This window comes from Engraulis encrasicolus, chromosome 23, assembly GCF_034702125.1.
Source record: "Engraulis encrasicolus isolate BLACKSEA-1 chromosome 23, IST_EnEncr_1.0, whole genome shotgun sequence".
Lineage (NCBI taxonomy): Eukaryota > Metazoa > Chordata > Actinopteri > Clupeiformes > Engraulidae > Engraulis > Engraulis encrasicolus.
In genome coordinates, this window is record NC_085879.1 from 17474292 (window position 1) to 17495216 (window position 20925).

The following is a 20925-nucleotide window of genomic DNA, read 5'->3' on the forward strand; positions in this document are numbered from 1 at the left end:
ACCCTAGGGCTTCTGCAGAAATTAACAGCATGGGCTGATCTTTTTAGGATGGAGCGGAGCTATAACATGCATGTAAGCATAGACATATACAATATACTGTAGGCCTATATTGTACATATATACTATGGCTATGCATAATGGGAAGTCATGGGTAAGCGGTTAGGACGTTAGACTTATAGCCCAAAGGTTGCCGGTTCGACTCCCGACCCACCAGGTTAGTGGGGGGAGCAATTAACCAGTGCTTTCCCCATCTTTCTCCGTGACTAAGGTACCCTGAGCATGGTACCGTCCCGCCGCACTGCTCCCTTTCGGTGCCATTGGGGACTGCCCCCTTGCACGGGTAAGGCATGAATGCAATTTCATTGTGTGCAGTGTGCACAGTGCTGTGTCACAATGACAATGGGAGTTGAAGTTTCCCAGTTGGGCTCTCACTTTTTTCACTGTCATGCATAAGGCTATGGGAAGGAGCAACCCAGAAGTAGTATCATCTAGTGCCACCTTGTGGACATTCATAGCAGCTGCCTTTGTCAGGCTGTTGGTATACCAGATTATGGCAAATAGCTGTAGTGTGGCCTGCTGCCCGCCAGGGGGCAAGATCTAAGGTTTACTACCAACAGATGTCTTACAGACTGACTGTCTATACATGTAATAGGATAGCGCTCAACCAATCAGAACTGTGCCCTTGTTTACCTTACCATTTAGTGCTGAGCCAGTGCACTGCCGCCACTGCCCTGCTGCCATTGTGTACACAAGCACACAAAAGCATCAGTACCAATACCTAACCAGGGCCTAGGCACACACCCATTACAGTTAATGAAGACTTAACAGCATGTTTAAACTTGTTCAACGTTTCAACATTTTGCCAAGACATGCAATACCGGGAGATTAGAGTTTGACGAGGTGACATGTTGTACCATATTTGGAGCAGAAATGGCAGTGAGGCACATTTCTTTTGCAACAAGTCATAAAGCTCATGTGGATATGAAACATTGATCAAGATACCTGGCATTCATTTATTGAGAATTGTAAATCAAGACATGCCTCTTGAGTGTCGTACAGTTGTTGATAGTTTTGCTTGTCTGCCAGAGATATATCATTTGTGCCAAAGCAACTGAGGAAGAAAGCAGAGTGCCGGGTGCATGAGGTGGATTAGTCCATGGCTGATTTCCACTGTGCTTCTCCATGGTAAATTTTGCTGGTTTAATGCAATGCTTACAGCAAGGATCTCAAAATCTGGCCTGCAGAGTCATTTTATTTGGCCCGCGAGATCATTTCAAATGCCTGCATACACCATTAATACATAGCGTAATTAGACTATAACATGGAATTTGGTGTGTCACAGGAATAGGCCAGTGAAACAGCTCACACTCATATAATATGCCATAGAATATGTGCAGGCACACTTGATCTATGATAGGAATCTGATTGTGAAGAAAGACCATTTTCTGTCTAAACTCAATTTTGACAAAATAGGCTACTATGTACTTACTGCACTTTGCCTTTGTAGAGCAGAATAGTATACTTCACATTTGATACAGTGTTTACGTTTACAAGAATAGTTACATATTCTGTCCATAAGTTATTGGATTTAGGACTAGAATAATAATCTTTTCCACATTTATGCAAGTATACTTTAGCCTAGGCCTACTACAAGTTGGGTATTACGTATGTGACACAAATCACAAGACCTGTAGCAGAAGTAGAATAACTACAACTACGACACACTACATTTTTCATCTTCAAAAACCCCAGACGTCATTTCCACACACTTCATTTTATCCATAATCAGCACAGCACAAAACAAGTTCAACCAGCTGCTTTATCTCCAGCCATCCATCCTGTAGACCTGTGCAGCCACAGCGTTATGCTATGCCATCACCTTAGAGATCGCTTCTATTACTCACTTCCTAATACCTTATGCAAAATACCTGAGATTATGACAACTGAATGTCAGTCAGTACCATTTCATCATTGCTCACAGCACCTCCTACTACAACTGAAAAAAATAAGAGCAGCCATAGGCTTTGTTGCGCGAAAATTCTGGGCCATATGAATACATGTCCGACCGACTCCAAATATCTAAACAAAAACTCCCTGTGGGCCCCTCCAATACATGGGGCCCCGATGACCCCCACTGTAACACCCCACCCCTGTGCCGACATCCCTGCATGCCAGATGGGTGGGTGGGTGAAACTGAGCCATCACCAGGTAGAATGACCAATAGGCCTACCACTGTTAGTCGCTCACCAGTTCAACACGTTCAGGGCCTGACACAAAACACACAAACCCAAGGACCAAACAAACCAAGTTTCACTGCCTCATTTTTGAGAGGGTGGAAGGGAAACCAGAGGGCTACACCCTACCAAGTCCATTCAGAGTGAAAGAACCTGAGTTGGTGAAAGCGGTCCATTAACATACTATATGAAGGCCAAAGATCTCTTGATTTAATATTGCTGTGCAAGGTCAGAGCAGACTTTCCGAAAGTAACACACACACAACACACCCCTTGACATTGCATTGAAAGGTCTTGGACCTGAACTTTGACTGGCAATGTGTCCAACTTTTTTTTCAGCTCAATGTAGGCTACATTGGATGACTGTGAGAAAAGGAGTCTTCATAACATCTGTTAAATTTTGGCAGAGCGAGGTAGGCCTAACCACACAGCTGTGCTCGAGACGAATTGGACATTTGCAATGCTCATACAGAGAAGAATTTCCAGAAAGTTGCCAGAGTTTCAAAATATGTGAAAGCAGTTTCTCAGAGAAAAAAAAATGTTACAGAGCAACACCCATATCATCGTAACAACACATTATGGTAAGCGGAGAAAAGGGGCGTAACCATACTGTCCCCCGAGGGAGAAAAAAAAGAAAAGAAAAAGGGGAAAAATGTAGCCTCTCTTCACAGCCAATCACGTTGACGCGGCAGGATGGAACTTCTCATTCTCTACATATTTTTCTTTCGGACTCCAGCTCTTCTTTAAATTCTCATTTTGATGAAAAAGAAAACTGCCATGAAAGTCTGAGACGAACCACCGAGGATGGAGTTTTGTTTGAGTGGAGGAAGCGCAGACTGACTGGGCTGCAACAGCGTGGATGTGTCTCACCATCTGAAAACAATGTACCTGCAACAGCGCTTCCTCGTCGCCGCTGTCTTTGCCTTCATGTGGTATTGTTTGGATTATGGACAAGTTACACTTCAGTTGAGCGTACTGATCTGCGTTTTGTTTTCACTGAATTTCTTTAAAGGGTCTGTTGAATGTAGTACGCAGACAGACGAGTTGGCTGAACAATCACCATGTCAGGTAACGTGCGTTCTTTGTAGATTTTTTTGGGCAGCGCCTAGGTTGCAAAGTCACAAATCAGTCCGACGTTGTTTTTGCTTCTGGTGTATGCTGCAGATAATCTTCCACATGCAAAGAATACCAGCATACGGTCAAAAATGGAGATTTCAGGGGCACAAAGGGAACGCACAAATGAAAAACATCTGTCCATGACATTGCTCTTTACGTTCTACATATGGACACGCTGGGTTTTCACGTATACTTAACTTAGAACTATACACCAAGAGCTCTAGCCTACTAAGTTGTTTCCAAACATGAATTAGGCTGCGTGCATGAGATGGAGCACGAGGCAGGTTATCGCACTGCTGCCGGGAGGGGTTTGTTTTGGTAAAAACAAAGTGCCTCAAAGTTTTTCACAATAATACTGGTGGCCTGTATTTTTAGTTTATGTGAGAGCACAGTAAAGCTGTGTGTCTCATAGCCTACAGACAAGTTATAAGGTTGCTGTCACAGCAAAAGGTCCCTTTGAGGTCCCCTCTAGGTGCAAGGTGACACTGATGCCCAGTTGTGTACAGTACAACCAAAAACTGCCATTTTACTTGACAACTTTTTTTTTGAAGGAATGGTATTATCAACAATATATCAGTAGAAATGTATGTCATTTGTAATATGTGAATCATGTGCTATTATGCAACACGTTCTCCTGTGTTCAATCTGTAGGAGGTAGATGAGGAGATACGCTGTGGCCATCGGAGCAGTACAACCAGTTTCCCAGAGGAATTGCAGCATGGCTTTCAGTATTTAACTGTGAAGAGGTCGCTTCGAGAAGGTGAGGGTTCATGATGACCTGTTATCAAGAACTGCATTTCTTTGCCACACAGCTGTCAAATGCATATTGTATGACTTGATTTGTTGAGTCACGTCACCCATTTCATCCATAGATGACTGCTGTGAAAAAAGTTTCATACTTATTTTTTTAGAATTAGACAATTAGACAGAGACCAAAAGCCAATCAGACATGGATGTTATTGTTTGGTCTGACATGAGCCAATCCTAGTCCAAGCTGTTGTAGCCCCTCAATGGTGGAATCAGCTACTAGAGGTTGCAATTCTAGGTCATGTCTTTCACGCTTCAAGAAACTTGTGAAGGCTCCTCTCTTCCGTGACCGTTTTCCACGATTAAAAACAAATACAAACTATGCTCATCTGCACTACTAACCCTGTTTGGTTTGACATCTACTGTATACTCTGTATCCCCATACAGTATATTGTATTCTGCTGATCAGGGGTGTTATGGGTTTGTTTTGGAAATCGGCGGGAACATGCATTTGGCTAGTTGCCTAAAGATCCTATTGTTATTTTGCGTTATACAGTGAAAAAAAACTGGGGGGGACAAATGAAGGTTATCTGAAAAGTAGTAGGCTTTAGACATGTTCCCACCGTCCACACCAGAAACAATGCCCATGATGTACTAATGATTTTATCGTTTGTAAGTCACTTTGGATAAAAGTGCTTATCTAATGTAAAAGGTGAGGGTTTATGTGATGACCTGTTACTGAGAAACTGTTTCATATCACACAGCTGTCAAGTCCATTATTGTTGTCGGGGGTTTAGAGCAATGGTGTCGTCTTCCTCATGAGGAAAAGGAAGCTGCTTCTGACCGTGACCAAATGTTCATTCCACCATCTCTTCTACAAGATAGCATCTGAAAAACACAGCAGACAAACACAGAGTTACAATATTCTATTCTGAGAGCAGTCCCCCCTCCTAACAGACTAATAACCAAACACTGCCCTGTACCCTAATTGCACAAACTTTGCTATGGCTTTCTTTTGTTTTGCTCTGTTTGTCTTTGCTTATCTGTGCTGTCGAATCGCTTGCTCAATATCCTCTTCTGTGAGTCGTTGTGGATAAAATCATCTGCACAGTACAGTACAGTAGAGATGTTATTAGGTCAGATGGAAATGTGGTCTAATGATGAGAGTTGCAGTGTGATGTGGCTTCCAGGGTTTGAGTGTAAACATGTGACCATCGGCCATCTTTGGACAAACCTGTTGGCAAAGTGCAATGCAGGTGATGTCGCAGGCCTGAAGCTGTTGATAAATCGTGTGTGCTTGCGTGCGTGCGTGTTTGCGTGAGTGAGTGAGAGAGCGAGAGAGAGAGCGAGCGAGTGCGCGAGAGAGTGTGACCCTCAGTCAACTCTGGATGAAACTGTTTGCAAAAAGTGCAATGCGTGTAATGGAGCATGCTTAACATTGTTGCCTTATTTGTGTGCGTGTCTGTCTGTCTGTCTGTCTGTCTGTCTGTCTGTCTGTCTGTTGGCTAAATTGTTGGCTTGTGTCTGTGTGTGTGTCTGTGTGTGTGTCTGCGTGTTTGCGTGCGTGTCTGTCTGTTTGTCTGTCTGTCTGTCTGTCTGTCTGTCTGTCTTTCTCCCTCCTAGTCTTTGAGTGTGCATACACACAGTCAGTCCTTCCGTGGTACACAGTGCCAGAGTCTACCATCAACCAGCCCTTCCACGCAGCGCTGAAGACCGAATTTGACCTGTTTGTGGACCGCCTCATCTGCAGGGCTCGGGAGTTCGACCTCTGTGACGCCAGTATAGGCTGCGTACGCATCCTCACCCAACACCTGCACAATGCAAAGCAGAGCACGGGGTGAGTGAGCCGTTGTTGTCTCTTTTTTCCCCTCTGTAGTTAACAGGAAGCGGTGGAGGAAGCAGTAACAATGAGCCCTTTCATCTTTTGCTCATGTGTGTGGTTCAACTCATTGGTGCATTATATGCTGGAAGGGTCCATCTGAAGTGTAGTTTAATTCCAAGACTATTGGAAGAGAAGATTCCCCAAAAATGACTGTGCTTAATATGCAGTGAATGAGCAGTGAATCCATACCTGCGCTGCCATCAGCACACCAAAATACGCTCAGGGGGTGTGCGAACCACATTGAAATGTACAAGGGGGTGCGCAGGGGAAAAAGTTTGGGAACCCCTGTCTTAAGGATGGGGGAAATATAGTTGAAGTATTGCTCCAGACCTTGATGCTGGTTGACGTGCTTGGTTGTTTTTGTATTTTCGGGGGGCTTTTTCAGACTGCCCGTAATACTTCATTCGTATTCATGGTCTGGAGGTTCTTTGACCTGACGCGATTAGAAGGGCGGGAGGATTGCACTCAGTTCTGGTTTGTAACGATTGGATAGCACCTCTCACCTAATCGTTCGTTTATTGGCTGGCCACCTAGTAGCCAACTAAACCCTACCCAGAAAAGAACCTCCATGCCAAGAATATGAAGAAGTATTATGGTCGGGTCAACAGGCTAAGCCTTTTCACCTTTATTAGGATGGCACAGTGTAGAGAGCCACAGGAAACGGGTGGGACAGAGAGATGGGGGAGCTTTGGGAAATGACCGTGGGCCGGAATCGAACCCGGATCCCCACCGTAGCAGTGCAGTGCCCTACCATTTTGAGTCTTTGCTGGGCCTGGTTAGTGTGGTTGATGGTTGATGTGCATCAAACTCTGCATCAAGAAGCTTTGAAGCTTAAATAGTTTGTATTAAAAGCCAAAAAAGTATATCACAAAAGTGAAATCTGAAAGGGTCACTTGTTCTTTAGTTGTTCTATATATAGTGCGCATGATGTAGGTAAGTAAAACATGTAAATCGCACCCTATGCAAAGTACTAGCGCATGCATGAGCATTTCATAAGCATCAGTCTGAGAGTGCTGTCCTCTTTCCCCACCTGTTACCTGCATGTTTAGAGGTTTACACGTTAGATAAAAAGACTTCTCAGACCAATGGTGCACATGCTGACTTCACTCTTTCTCCTACTAAGTTATGAACATTTTTGGATAGAGTATTAACAGTGTTTATGGCACTCACCAACTTTAAATGCCATTTCATTGGCCCATGTAAAATGTCATTTGATTTAAAGGGTACTGGTGGAGACTTCAGACCCTTGTGTAGTTTCATCACCTGACAGTCACTTGTTAAACATGTTACACCAGCTCACCAGTAACATTTAATTTTCATTTGCCTTGAAATGGCTGTTACTTTTTACTTTACTTTACTTTTTACGCTTTGCTTAGTGCCACATTTTGTGTCTGTTAGTCTCTTGTGTGGCTGTTTATATGCAGATGTATTTGTTATCGAGCTCACCATTACAGCTCCACCTTTTTCCTGTCAGTTATTCGCATACCGGTACTTATCATTACAAATGTCTTGTGATCACCTGCATACCTTTGGGTGTTTCTATCTATAGTCTAGTTGACCTGTTGATCTCTGCAAATGTATTATAACTCCACCTTTTTGTGTTGACTGTTGATTTCCTGTTTATCCACCCGGATAATCTGTTGAGCCACTAATCTCTACAAGTGTACTATATTTATAACTTACCTCTCTCACAGTGTAGCTACAAGAGAAAAGCTTCACCACTTTGTCCTATATGGAGAAATTGTGTGTGTGTGTGTGTGTGTTCGTGTGTGTCTCTGTCTCTGTCTCTGTCTCTGTCTCTGTGTCTGTCTGTCTTATTCATCTGCATTCACCCATTTATCTGCTACCTGTGTATCTACAAAAGCATCATTTCTTACCTCACCACCTAATTGCCTCACCTCGGTGTGTCCCTGAGGTCGACCTGCTTATCTCTCTACAGATGTATTTGGTACTTCCCTGTGTTTGTCTGTCTGTTGTTCACCTGGGGATTTCTGCAAATGTACATGTATCTTGTTACCTCGCTCACATGTAGCTCCTCCTCTGTGCCCTCCTGTTTTCCTCCCCAGAGGTCCCCTGTTCAACTCTAGAACCGAGGAGATGGCGGTCCTCAGGGTGTTCTCCGAGGCCCTCGTACGGAACCTCCTCCCAGAAAGCCTCTGGAACCTCGAGCTCTACCGGTGTATTTTAAATGAAGTGGTGGCCCTGAAAGGTACTTCATGCCCTCCCCCTTTTTAACCTCCAATGATTTAGTATTTGGACATTGACGCTGGGACTAAACTGGACTTCTCTGCCGTAACATTTAAAAAAAATATTTGACAGTGACACTTTTGACAGTGGAGGAGATACAGGAAATGAGTGGGGAGAGGGAGACAAGGAAGGATCTGTAAATGACGGGGGCTGAAATCGAACCCGGGTCGCCAGTCTAGTAACCCTGTGCCCTACCATTACCGCGTGGTCACACAGCCAGCGTTGAACGTGTGGAAAGATGCGGAAGTAATTGACTTTGTATGGGAGAGCAGGCGGCAGAAGCGTTAAAAGCCGCAAAGCGTGTCTAGAGTCAAAAGTGTCAAAAGCCGAGGGCGTCAAAAGTTGAACTTCATCTAAAAATATGTAATGAGCTCGGCGGCGGCAGGTGTCAGCCAATGGAATGTTCACATTTTTCTAAACACGAGCTTCGGTTGGTTGAGATTCTTGGTCGAACGCTTCAGGTTGAATCTTTTGCCTCGTTCAACGCCCCTGACCTGTGCTTCCTAGGCAGGAGTCAGCAGCGTTTTAGCTCTTTCAACGCCGGCGGTGTGACCGCAACATTAGGCCACAGCAGGGCCATCAATTTGACAATTAGTTTCCATTATAATCAATGGAACTGGCTACATGCATTCTAAAAAATAGCCCCTTCTTTTCCATGTACTTTTGATGCAACTTGGCTTAATTTAATGCATCGTTTTAAAGAATGTTTGTCTCCATTGAATATAATGTGGAATTTTAGAATCTTGTACTGTTTTACAACACATTCCTTTCATAGAAAACACAAACATTCACACACTTAAAGGTCAAAGGTCACTGTGAAGTGCACCCTGTGCAACCTTGAGCTCTACCGCTGTATTTTACGCTAAGCGTTGATCGTAAAAGGTTCTCTCCTTGAAAAGGTCTCCTTTAAAAGGTCGTTGTTATCATAACAGGATGGGGTCTTCAAGAGGAGGTAATCATTTACAAGCGTGTGTACACAGTCGCAGCGCAGTGCTGTGCATTACTGCATTGGTGCATCCGCTGGGTGGAATGGCAAGTCACCTTGAGAAGAACCATCAGCCCTCACTACTCTCTCCTTGAGTGCATTCCAATATGCAACCTTGTGTCCTGCACTTGTGCTTATGGCCTCACGTTTTGGCAATGCCCCGCCTCCGTGGAGAAAACAATTAAGTTTCCCCGCTGTCAGCCTAGCCAAAACAAATTTTGGGGGACTATTCTTCATTCACCATCCAGTTTGCAAATGAGAAAATGACTTTACAATTGAGCTTTTGCAAGATGTTGAAATATAATGCTGTTCCTGGTGCGAGGCCACAAGCACAAACTTGGAGGATGCAATGTTGCATATTGGTTTCTGCGGATTCTCATTCATCCAGGTTCCTCCCAGCCAAAATAGTTCCGTTGGAGGCAGCTGAACTTTTTTTTTTTAGGGCCTGAAGGTGATGATGATGTCTCTACGGACTTGTAGTTGTCCATATTTCTCCAGTATTTATCTCTGGAGAGTGGACCAGTAGGCGTCTTCAAGCTCCAAAAAGAAGCCCAGCTGCCTAGTACAGCTAAACACCTTTCACCGGAAGACCTGGATGCAGTTGAGGACTCCTGGCACAACACAATCATGGTCACAAACCTCCCCTATCCTTAGTTGCATCAAAACTATCTTTTTCAAAAGTAAGCCCACCAATAAATAAAGCATAATCCCATACAGCAGGCATTTAAAAAAAAAAATCAAACTTGTTGTAGCACATTCACAATCAAAACCGGGAATTACCAGGATAGAACAATCAAAACTAGGATTTATGTTTTCTCAGTGTGTACATTTAGCGGCCATGACTGACTTTTGCATATGCCCGTGTTCACGTGTCTTTGCTCTGAAATGGCTCTGAGTAACAAGAAAAACACAGAAGTACCAAAAGAGCTGACTTGACCTTAGACTTTTTGTACGTGTCAAAGGCGTGTTAGGACAGAGAAGTCTAAATACACAAATGCCAAATGCAGATGTGCATGAGTTATTGTGTGACTAAGCCTTTCTTAGTTCCTGTGCGCCAGTGTGTGACCTGTGATAAAGTGCAGTTGCAGTTCCTTTTTTCTATTGACAACTGACTGAACTGTTAAATGTATTTAAAAAGCAACCCATGTGAATTCAACATCCTTCCACTAGTCAGTGTGTGGATCGCCTCTGTCAGTAATAGTAGTTGAATAATAATTGATTGAATTGTTTATCGGCTGACATCGCCTGTTGTTGTTATTAATGTGAATATTGCAAGTGATGGTTTATCTTGTTTTTTTGTGTCACTTTGTGAGCCCAGAAAAAGACTGCTGTGTCACATAGCTTATTGCGTTAGATGCATGGGGCAGCAGCTGTGGCCTAATGGTTAGGGAGGTGGTCGTCAGATCGAATCCCACCCTCATCTCTCCCTACACCTCCATTCATGGCTGAAGTGTTTTTGAGCAAGACACCTAACCTCACATTTTTCCAGGGAATGTAACCAACAATACCCTGTAAAATAATAAGTGTAAGTCGATTTGGTTAAAAGCGCCAGGCGCTCAGTGTAATGTAATGTAATATAATTAATACAGATTGTTTGTGTACCAGCACATGACCTACACTAATGTCTTCTGTCTATATGTATATTTCAGTGTTAGACCTGCTGGTGACTTGGCTGTCAGACCCAGACAACCTGAACCAGCTGGTAGTGAGTCAGCTGGACAGAGTGGCCGTCAGCCGGTCGGTGGAGAGTCTGTGTGAGTCCCAGAGAGACGATGCATCCACTACAGAGACCGAAGACACTGGAGCGTGAGTCACTCTGTTTTTCTCTGTTTCTCTCTGTCTCTCTCTCTCTGTCACCCCCATTTTCCACGTCACAAGATTCTAGGACATTCTAAGAATGCGTACATTGTGGAATGTTTGTTCGCATTCTCATCTGATTTGATCTGATTCTCAAACAGGCGACCAAACCGGCTTCAGAAAGTATGAAAAGGTCGCGCTGATGCCGTGTTTATTCCCTCTGCTTTGCTTCTGCAAGTGACTTTGCTTTGCATGTCTGTATTGCAGCTCAACAGATGATGAAGAGGATGTCCCCAAGCGGAAAAGGAACAAGAAAGGAAAGAAAGAGAAAAAAGGTTCACCACTTTGTACTATATGGAGAAATTGTGTGTGTGTGTGTGTGTGTGTGTGTGTGTGTGTGTGTGTGTGTGTGTGTGTGTGTGTGTGTGTGTGTGTGTGTGTGTGTGTGTGTGTGTGTGTGTGCACGCGTGTAATGGAGGGTGTTAAAAGATTAAGGGATAGATGAAATTCAAAGTAAATATGAAGACATTTACACGTTCAAAATGTTGGTAATTGATGCATTAGTTGCATTAATATAGTGTGTGTGTCTATTGGGAGCATGTTGAGAGAGCGAACGTCTTCTAGAGTCAAATTCCTACATGCAACTGCACTGCAATTGCCAAATAAACAGAATTCTGATATGCATTGTTATGTATCTGAAGGTGGGAAAAGATTAAAACAGGGATGGACGAAATTCATTGACAAGATGAAGACGAAGAAGGCCAAGAAGAAGGAGCTGAAGATGAAGGAGCAGGAGCTGATCCGGAGGGCCCTGTCCCATCGGCGCACCGCCTGCATTACCCCGGATGGAGAGGGGGAGGGGGATGAGGAGGGCGGAGGAGGAGGCAGCAACACGGGGTCCGGCAGAAGCAGCCATATTGGCTCAGATGGGGTAAGTAATATATTTGTACTCTAATTACCTCCGCCAAGGAGGTTATGTGATCGTCCGAGTTAGTGAGTGCGTTCCAATATGCGACCTTGCGTCCTCCACTTGTGCTTGTGGCCTCGTACCAGGAAGTAATACGTTGATGACATCACTGACAACAGAATATGTCAATATCTCGGAAAAGCTCAATTGTAAAGTCATTTTCTCATTTTCAAACAGGATGGTAAATGAAGAATAGTTCCCCAAAAATTGTTTTGGCTTGGCTGACTGCGGTGAAACATAATTGTTTTCTCCACGGAGGCGGGGCATCAGCAAAACGTGAGGCCACAAGCCCAAATGGAGGACGCAAGGTCGCATATTGGAATGCACACAGTGTGTTGTTTGGTTGGTTTGTTTGTCCGATCGCTGCTGCCCCCCCCCCCCAGTGATGCAACACCTTCTGCATGAGAATTGAAAGTCGATGATAATCAGGCAAGGGATTTCGGGCTCTTTTACGGAATCCGGATCATAGTGGCTCCTTCCTTTCAAAGACCCGTTCAAAAAAACTGTCTCAAACTGGTTCTTTTGAACAGCTTTTTTATTCTTTTTTTCAGTGTTAAGAACATAGCATTTTTCACACCACTTGTAGGTAAAGTTGTCTAAACAACAACCCTCCTGCTTCTAAAGACTGTTTCTGTAAGTCTCCAAGGAAGACTCTTGTGTTTTTTCCCCCAAATTAAAGTCACTTGAAGGTCACATGCTTAAAGCAAAGGAAAAATGAAAGAAAACATGGTAGGGAGCTGTGATCCAGTTCCAGTGTTAACTTCTAAGAGCCGTTCAAAGGAATTGATTCGTTCACAAACGTCACAACACTAATTCACTTTGAGCAATGGTGGTCGCGGATATACTGCATGTGTATAGAATTGCAAACTGATTCTTTTTGGCTATAAGCGAATTCTGACCTGCCTTGGCGGAGGTGCACTCTCAGAGCGCTTTTCTAGTTGCATATTTTTTCAAATCAATCACTGAATAAAATGACATACGAGTAGAGGAAATATTTGCGTAATGGGAGTGGCTTTTTGTGCACACTCTCAACTAATATTTATGGTATTGTAATGTGTTACATGTCTAACAGGACATTACTTCAGGTTTTGCCCCCACAATGACAGAGCAAATGTGACTGTAACCACTTGGGTATTACAGTATGCTAAAGTAACTTCTGCATTTCTCATCATGTTATGTGACTTGTCAGGAGGACGACAGTGACCTGGAATCCTACCTCACCAGCGTTCAGGAGGACATGATGGAGTTCAAGTTGTCCTATGAGATGTGGAGGGTGGGGAACTGGACTGTTGTTGTGAATAAGGTAGGCTTGGTAAAGCTAATTAGCCTGGCAGACTATAGCATATTCGATATAAACTATAACATGGTCTATATAAAACCAGACTAGTTGGGCTCTAAATGTACAACCACCAGCTGGCTGCTGGAAATTCTGTTTTGCTGGTAGAAAAGAAAACTTACCAGCCACTTTGACTCATAGTGAGTGCGTGTTTGGCTAGTAAGATTTAACATTTACTAGCCAAATTGGTTAATGATGAAGAAAGTTAATTTCTATCCATTTTACAGCACTTTGTGAAAAGTCAGTGCAAAAGTTCCTTAGTACATACATGTATGCTGTGTTGTGTTGGAAATGGGATTTTTTTTTTGCCACAGCCACTCTGTAAATCACACATCTCTGATGTAATCTTTTCAGGTCGAGCAGAAGAATGAAGACCTGTGCTTCACCGTTCACCTCGAAGAGCGTGACAATCCTGACAATCTACACTGGGACGTCACCAAAACAGGCACGGACCTTCTCCATTTCCATAGCCGATGGCAGGTGAGTGGAGGGTTCAGGTTGACATGCAAATTAAAAACCAGGAGTTACTGGTTGTGCCATGCACGTACGCATACTTGAAACTGGAATGTGACACTTTCACTTCTCCTGTCTGACTCTACTTCAGTCAAATGTTATCACCACACTGTTACATGTTGGCTGGTTTGCATGAAATATGAGCGATTGGTCTGCACACTGGTTATATGCTTCAGAAAAGTGTGTCATTTTTTTGTAGTTTATTTCCTTTTTTCATGAATATTTCCTACCACAATAGATTTTTAAGTATTTATTATGGCTTGGAAATGTAAACTTTTCATATGGATCTGCCTCCTATACATCCACCACTTTGAATGACCAGTCATGGACATCTTTGGCAGCAAAACACACTCTGGTCAAATGTTACTTAATTTACTATGTAAGATTTGATGAATATGTGAATGCATAGCATAAATTGTGCAATGGACCATTAAATTCTTCCCGAGGGATTTAGGGCAGTTATGGCATTGACCTGTTGCAATGAACTTGTTGTCCGTATGCGTGTCCACCCACAGTGTCTTGGGTCAGCTGAGGGTGTCACCAAACACACATCACCACATGGATCAGGCATTGGCCAGGTGGCCATACCCTGACCCTTCACTCTCCAATGTTGCTCTCAGGACATGTCAGGGCTGCCATCGATATCCGCTATATTGGCGGAAGGAGGACAGGACCGCGATGCAGCATTTCTGGAGGAAGCGAAAACCATCTTGCAAAACTTTCTTCAGGTAGAAGATTAATGTATTTGCCGAAAATGTTCTCTAGACATACAACACACAATACAGAGACACACCATATTCTTACTCAAATACGTGGCTAAGATGGCAAACATTATACACTACTACAAACAATGGGTTTGTATAAAGTACAAAAGATGTAGCTTTAAACTAAATTAAACCCCTTATAAACTTATCAGTAACGTTTATTGACCAACTCGCATATAACATTGCGTATTATGCTCTACAAGCACTTCTAGCACCTCCCTCACACGCGCCCAGACACACACACACACACACACACACACACACACACACACACACACACACACACACACACACACACACACACACACACACACACACACACACACACACACCCATGCAGAGTAGAGGCAAACAACACAATTTTCACTGCATGTTACATTTTCACAGCCTTTTCCCTGCGACACATTCCTCTTGACAGACAAGTGACACATCACATGATTGTGGCAGGAGAACTTTGCGTGTGACATGTCAGTCACGTAGTGTGTGTGTGTCATGTCACACAGTGGCCTGGTCTAACTCAGCCCCCTTGCCTCGGTCAACAGGAACTGGTGGATGACGAGCACTTCGGTCACAGCCAGCCGGTGTTTCAGTTCCTGTGTCCGCTAGACAGACTGCTGAATGAAGAGGAGCCGGGCAGTGGGGTGTGGGGCCTCCTCAGTGGCATCGCCTACTTCCTCACACCCGGACAAGAGGAAGAGGAGGTGGGTTGGGGTTAGGCAGATTCCTAATCTTATATTAAAGATTACAGATGACAAGCCGTTACATTACATTACATTACACGTAAGCCCTATTCGGATGGGACTAGTTTTATGTCTGGACATGGGGAAATGAGATTTAATCTCCGAACGTCAGTAATAAAGAAATGGCAGATACCGACTGGATTAAAATGTCTCAGTAAACGAACAAAAAGTTGGAGGGGTAAATCGTCACACACCATTGTGACAGTCTTGTCATCATGTGCGTGCCATGCCATCCCCACAACATATTTTTGATTTTTGATTTTACTACTAACTAATCCATTGAGGCATTTGGTCCCGTGGAACAATTTGAATAATTGCCTGCTGGTTTACTTACTTACTTACCCATCAGAATCCATGCTAATGTGTCTGTATGCGTGTCTTTGCATCTGGAGAGTGCGTTTCACCTTGCTGCCTGAATTTGACAGCGAACACAGTTTAGAACAACTACTTCAAACAAAACTGACTGCATACTTCAAGACTGTGATGTTTACAAGCCCGGAGACTTTAGATATAATGTGTGTTTTCATGCACTTAACCAGACATCTTTTCACAGGGTCTCTTTTGCACAGGATTAGTATTACCTACGGTAATTTATCCGGACTGTTTCATAAGTGGTGAAACTGTCTGCGAAGTTTACCAACATACTTCGCTGTCTTTACTGACATGGCGCTTTCAGACAGCACTAAATGTCCAGGTTATTATTACTATACCCCAGGTCCTCCCATAAAACTAGTCCCGTCCGAATAGGGCTTTAGATTATGCTTTTATCCAAAGCTACTTACAGCTATTATCAGTGGCCTACAGGGTATTGGTTACAGTCCCTGGAGCAGTGTGGGGTTAGGTGCATATCAAGGGCATATCAGCCATGTAGTGAGATAGGGAGGGGAAGGGTGGGATTTAAACCAGCAATCTTCTGATCTGACGCCCATCTCCTTAAGCACTGGGCCACGGCTGGGAAGTTATGTACAGACAGGGCAAAGCAAAGGTGGGTATAGTGTAGATGTGTTGTCTTCCCAGTGACATTGCATACTTCCTCAAACCCGGACATGAGGAAGAGAAGGTGGGTTGGGGCTATGCTGATTCCTGAGAAATGAGTGTTTTAAGTGAGATGAGTGCTTTAAAATGTCTCCTTTTGTTGTGTTGTCACTTTCAGCACAATGGTCCAGGGGCAGATACTCAAAGCGTAAATGACATGAAGTTCACTGCTGCCACGGTCCACGAGCCAGAAACATCACACCGGTCCAGCAAGGTGAACGGTCAGGACCAACATGCCAAAGGAGACATCCCAGAACCTCATCATCCTGCTTCCCTTAACGGTTTCTCTTCTAGCGAGTCGAACAGTAGACGCTGCTCTGTAACCAGCATCAAGGATTTTAACAATGACCCCAACAACAAATACGGTTCTAAAACCAACCTCAAAGACTGTATCGAAGAACCTGCGTTGACCAACGGTAACGGACCAGAGGAGTCGGAGGATGTACCACACTCTTCCGGACCCCTAATCAGCGGCCTTAACAGCATCGCTGAGAGCTTCGACGAGTTTCTATCCAAAGCCAAAGCGGCGATGCCCAAAATGCACAACAACATACTCACCCAGGGGTCCGACTCCATCTCTACCTCTACCTCTACCTCGTCGTTGAACGATATCTGCTCGCAGACGGGAAGCAGCAAAGTAAGCAAGCGGGATAAACTCGGTCTTAGGAAGCCTGTGGGAAAGCGGAGAGGGGGACGAGACATAGGATGCCAGGCAAAGGAGGCCAGCCTCCCACCTCCCCTCGCGCCGCTGGACAAGAACGCTAACCAAGCCAAGGAGCACCTGGAGGCCACTAAGGCCATATTTGATTTACTCAAGGAAATATCCGGTTTGTGTTTTTTTTTGTGATGTTACAGTACATTTTAGAAGATGCTTTTTATTCAGAGAGACTTACAAAAAGAAGACATAGACAGCAATAAACAAAGTATGGGGAATAAAGAGTGCAGCTCTATACAAATCATACAAGCCATATACTTAGACTACAGCAAGATGCAAAGTGAATGGAAGTGCGCACAGGCATGATGAAGTTAGTGTACGCCTAAGGGTTTATGGAAGATACGATGATGTCTGAACAGTGATTTTTTTTAAATGTTAGAATTACAATGGATGTGTATGTGCAGTGTAAACATGATACATTATTAACCCTAGAAATAAGAAGAATGTCCGCACACTGCTCCCGTGTTGCTTTTTTATTTTTCTCAAGTGAGCGCTTTCGAGCTTTCGCTCTTCATCAGACTAGTCTGATGAAGAGCGAAAGCTCGAAAGCGCTCACTTGAGAAAAATAAAAAAGCAACACGGGAGCAGTGTGCGGACATTCTTCTTATTTCTACAAGACTTTGGCCTTTTGTCATGCACCTGCGTCTTGGATGTGCGCACCACTAACCTACTGACTGACCTGCTTTATTAACCCTAGACATTGGCATTCCTGTCTCATCTACACTGCCGTGCAAAACAAGAACGCAGTAACTCGAAACTGGTCGAAATTGCGTTTTGATCGGAAATGGGCTTTAAACTATCTCTTTTGTCTTGTGTCAAAAAATGGTGGTCTAACATCGTCCCGTTTTATAGAAAAATAATTTTGAAAGTGCAAAAATGACCAAAAACAGTTACTGCGGTGTTGGATTAAAGGTTATGTGGTGCAAAACAAAAACGCAATAAGTTGGTGAGTTACTGCTGCACTTTCCAATGGGAATGGTTTGGGAGTACACCGTAATACTAGCCAAGAACGCAGTAACTTTGTTTGTGGCAAAAAGACACATAAATGTTTTTTCAGGTTTTTTTGCGTGCATTCAATTTCTATCCTAAAAAATTATTACAAGGAAGTGTCGCCACCACTTTACCGACAACACAGTTGTTGCACCATATAGGAAACTTTGAAGCCTTTTTTCTCAGTTTGCCAGAATCTGAGTTACTGTGTTCTTGTGTTGTAGGGCAGTACAGTACATACATGTCTGACTGACACCTGACTTTCTGACTCTCACACCTTGGTCACACACATCTATGTCCTTGTCATTGTGAACCAAAAGTTAACTGTTCATTTGTTGTTTTTTAGGGAATTCTTTAATCCTCAATATATTTGATGCCATTCTAAAACCGGTCATGCCTTTGGTGAAAAAGTAGGTAGAAATAGTTAACCGCCAAATTATATATATTTTTTTTACAAATGTGTAATATATTCCATGTAGATTAACAGAGTTGTTGTTTTTTTCTCTGTGACTCCCAGGAAAGTGAATAGCTTCATGGATCGGATGAACCCCACAGAAGAGCAGATGGCGTCCTACATTGACCTCGTCAGAGAGAAGCAGTGGCCCAACGGCACCGCCCATGCCGGGGGGCCAAAACCTCCCCCGAGGACCCCAGAAGATATGAACGAGACCAGGGAACGAGCTCAGCAGCTCATCAACACCCGATGTACGTATGGGGAGGGGTGGACAGAGGTGTCAATTGGCAGCCTGATGAGCCAGGCTAAATCATGAAATTATTACACTGGCATTGCTCAGCTTAGATAGCTGAGCTCTGTGGATTGGGCCAAATCATTGTCGATATGATTCAAATTGCCTCTGCGCTTGCTGGAGCAGGGTTTTTTTAACTTCTGAAGCAGAATTTTGATACGTGTGTGTGTGTGTGCGCGCGTGTGCGTGTGCGTGTGCGTGTGTGCGTGTGTGCGTGCGTGCGTGTGTGTGCATGTTTGTGTGTGTGCGTGTGTGTGCGCGTGTGTGTATTTATTTTGCATAATTGTGCATGTGTGTACTTATTGCACATGTCTGTATCATGCTAGCTTATCTTTCTTATCCGCAGAATATCTGCACACTGTGTGCGTGCGTGCGTGCGTGCGTGCTTATTATCAATGTCTTTATCACTATGCTTAGTTTAACCAAACTTTGACATTCCTGGGAGCAATAATTTCAATCTCAAATGCAATTTCAAGTGATTGCATAGCATGATTTAATTATGCATATTATTATTTAATCTCAAGTGTCAATGGCAGTATTAAAAAAATATGATGTATATGCTTTCAGATTCAAACTTCCTAGTCCTAAAGAAGACTGACGTGGAAACAGTATTTAAGCTCTTCCAAGATACTGAGGAGAATAAGAAGCTGGTCTATGTAAGGACAGCATTTTTTTGTTTACAACAGTTCTTTATTGCTCATGCTTACTATACCATCCAAGAATATATGTTCTGTAGTATAAGAATTCTGCACATTGTGTGTGATGTGTATTACTCTGTGACATGGAAACCAATATATAATGACTCTCATCTGATATTAATATCAACCTGTTCCCCTGCTGCTGGCAGTGTGAGAGGATGTTTATGACGGTACAATGTGAAGACCCCGACATTTGCATACCAAATTCAAATTTGATTAATTCCATACAAATGTACACATTGGTCCACTGACTCTAAAGACTGTTTTAAAATGGAACTATAAAAGATATCCACTATACAAGGATGTCTTGGTTTCTCCCTTACATTTTTTTTTAAATTATTTATTTGGGATTAAAATCACATAATTCCACACAAAGTCCTCACCAAATATGTATTGTCTAAGTTTTCACATGCTTCAGCCTTCAAGAAGCACGTGAAAACTCATATTTTTCATTACTGCTGCCCTTCATTAAATAAAACCCCTAACTAAATGTTATCTTCATTTGTCCCCTCTGAATAGATGATTCTATCGTTCCTGTTACACCAGTTCCTGCCTGGAGAGCCAGCCATTCATGTTATCACCCAACTGTATGTGAAAGACATTGTTTGAGTTCAAAAACATGCTCGCCAGCACTTTTAGCGTGTGGTTAAACACAAAATAAATAAATACAAACATTTAATGTTCATACTATATTTTAAACAATGATGTTCTGGAATTGTCTATGAATTATCTACAAATGGTTTGTATGTGAATTTTAAAACACAATACCTCCTTGATCTACTGTGAATGCATTTGGCAGATAGGCATTTTTCAATTTAAAACCGGTTGATAGCCTGTTTTTATTATTTGTTATCCCTTTGTCTGTGAAGATGCACTCCAGATAACATTTATGCATTCCTTGTTCTCTTTTCAATGGTTTTGATGTCTGTGTCACAGGGAAAAGTTTGGGAAATGTAAAAAAAATCACAATTTGCTGACTTGTACAATGTATAACAAGCAAATGGTTAATTCTGAACACACACACACAAGGGAATGTGTCTAATGATTCCAACAGGCAATACAGTCCCACTTATATACCATGTATGTATGGAGTATGTAATCTGTCAGAATGCAAGAATGACACTTGTTGTGCCTTTTAAATGTGTTTTTTTTTCTCCTTGGTTTGTGAGGAGTTTAAATCAGAAATTCTAAAAATTATTTATAGCTCAACTCTCTATTAGTGTCTGGGGCTCGAGCCAAAGTCCATTTTCTGCATAAATGTAAATAAAGGTGTTGTGTCACCTGTAGGCCTGTGCAGTTTTGTGTAAAAACCATAGCCATATTACACTGTTACTTTATGCTTATGGTATTAGGCATACAAGAATACCAAGCATATTATTGGCCTATTACCTGGTCTTTTCATATGTGTTGAAAG

The 20925-nt window shown here is 43.0% G+C and overlaps 1 protein-coding gene across 1 annotated transcript; it reads left to right on the top strand.

The window, feature by feature from the left end:
* The first annotated feature begins 2907 nt into the window (after positions 1 to 2907).
* Positions 2908 to 20797, top strand: LOC134439715 (uncharacterized). The gene is made up of 16 exons (XM_063189621.1): positions 2908 to 3301; positions 4001 to 4109; positions 5720 to 5933; positions 8045 to 8187; positions 10860 to 11016; positions 11275 to 11342; positions 11709 to 11938; positions 13164 to 13277; positions 13665 to 13790; positions 14444 to 14551; positions 15130 to 15288; positions 16481 to 17189; positions 18414 to 18477; positions 18585 to 18772; positions 19381 to 19469; positions 20031 to 20797. The coding sequence occupies exons 1-16, from the start codon at positions 3116 to 3118 to the stop codon at positions 20118 to 20120; spliced, it is 2754 nt and encodes a 917-aa protein (XP_063045691.1). The 5' UTR covers positions 2908 to 3115; the 3' UTR covers positions 20121 to 20797.
* Positions 20798 to 20925: the final 128 nt, after the last annotated feature.

Coding starts and splice junctions, on each gene's coding strand:
- LOC134439715 (XM_063189621.1), top strand. CDS start 3,116: ATGTACCTGCAACAGCGCTTCCTCGTCGCCGCTGTCTTTGCCTTCATG. Junction 8,188..10,859: donor TGAAGTGGTGGCCCTGAAAG/GTACTTCATGCC, acceptor TGTATATTTCAG/TGTTAGACCTGCTGGTGACT. Junction 14,552..15,129: donor TCTTGCAAAACTTTCTTCAG/GTAGAAGATTAA, acceptor CTCGGTCAACAG/GAACTGGTGGATGACGAGCA.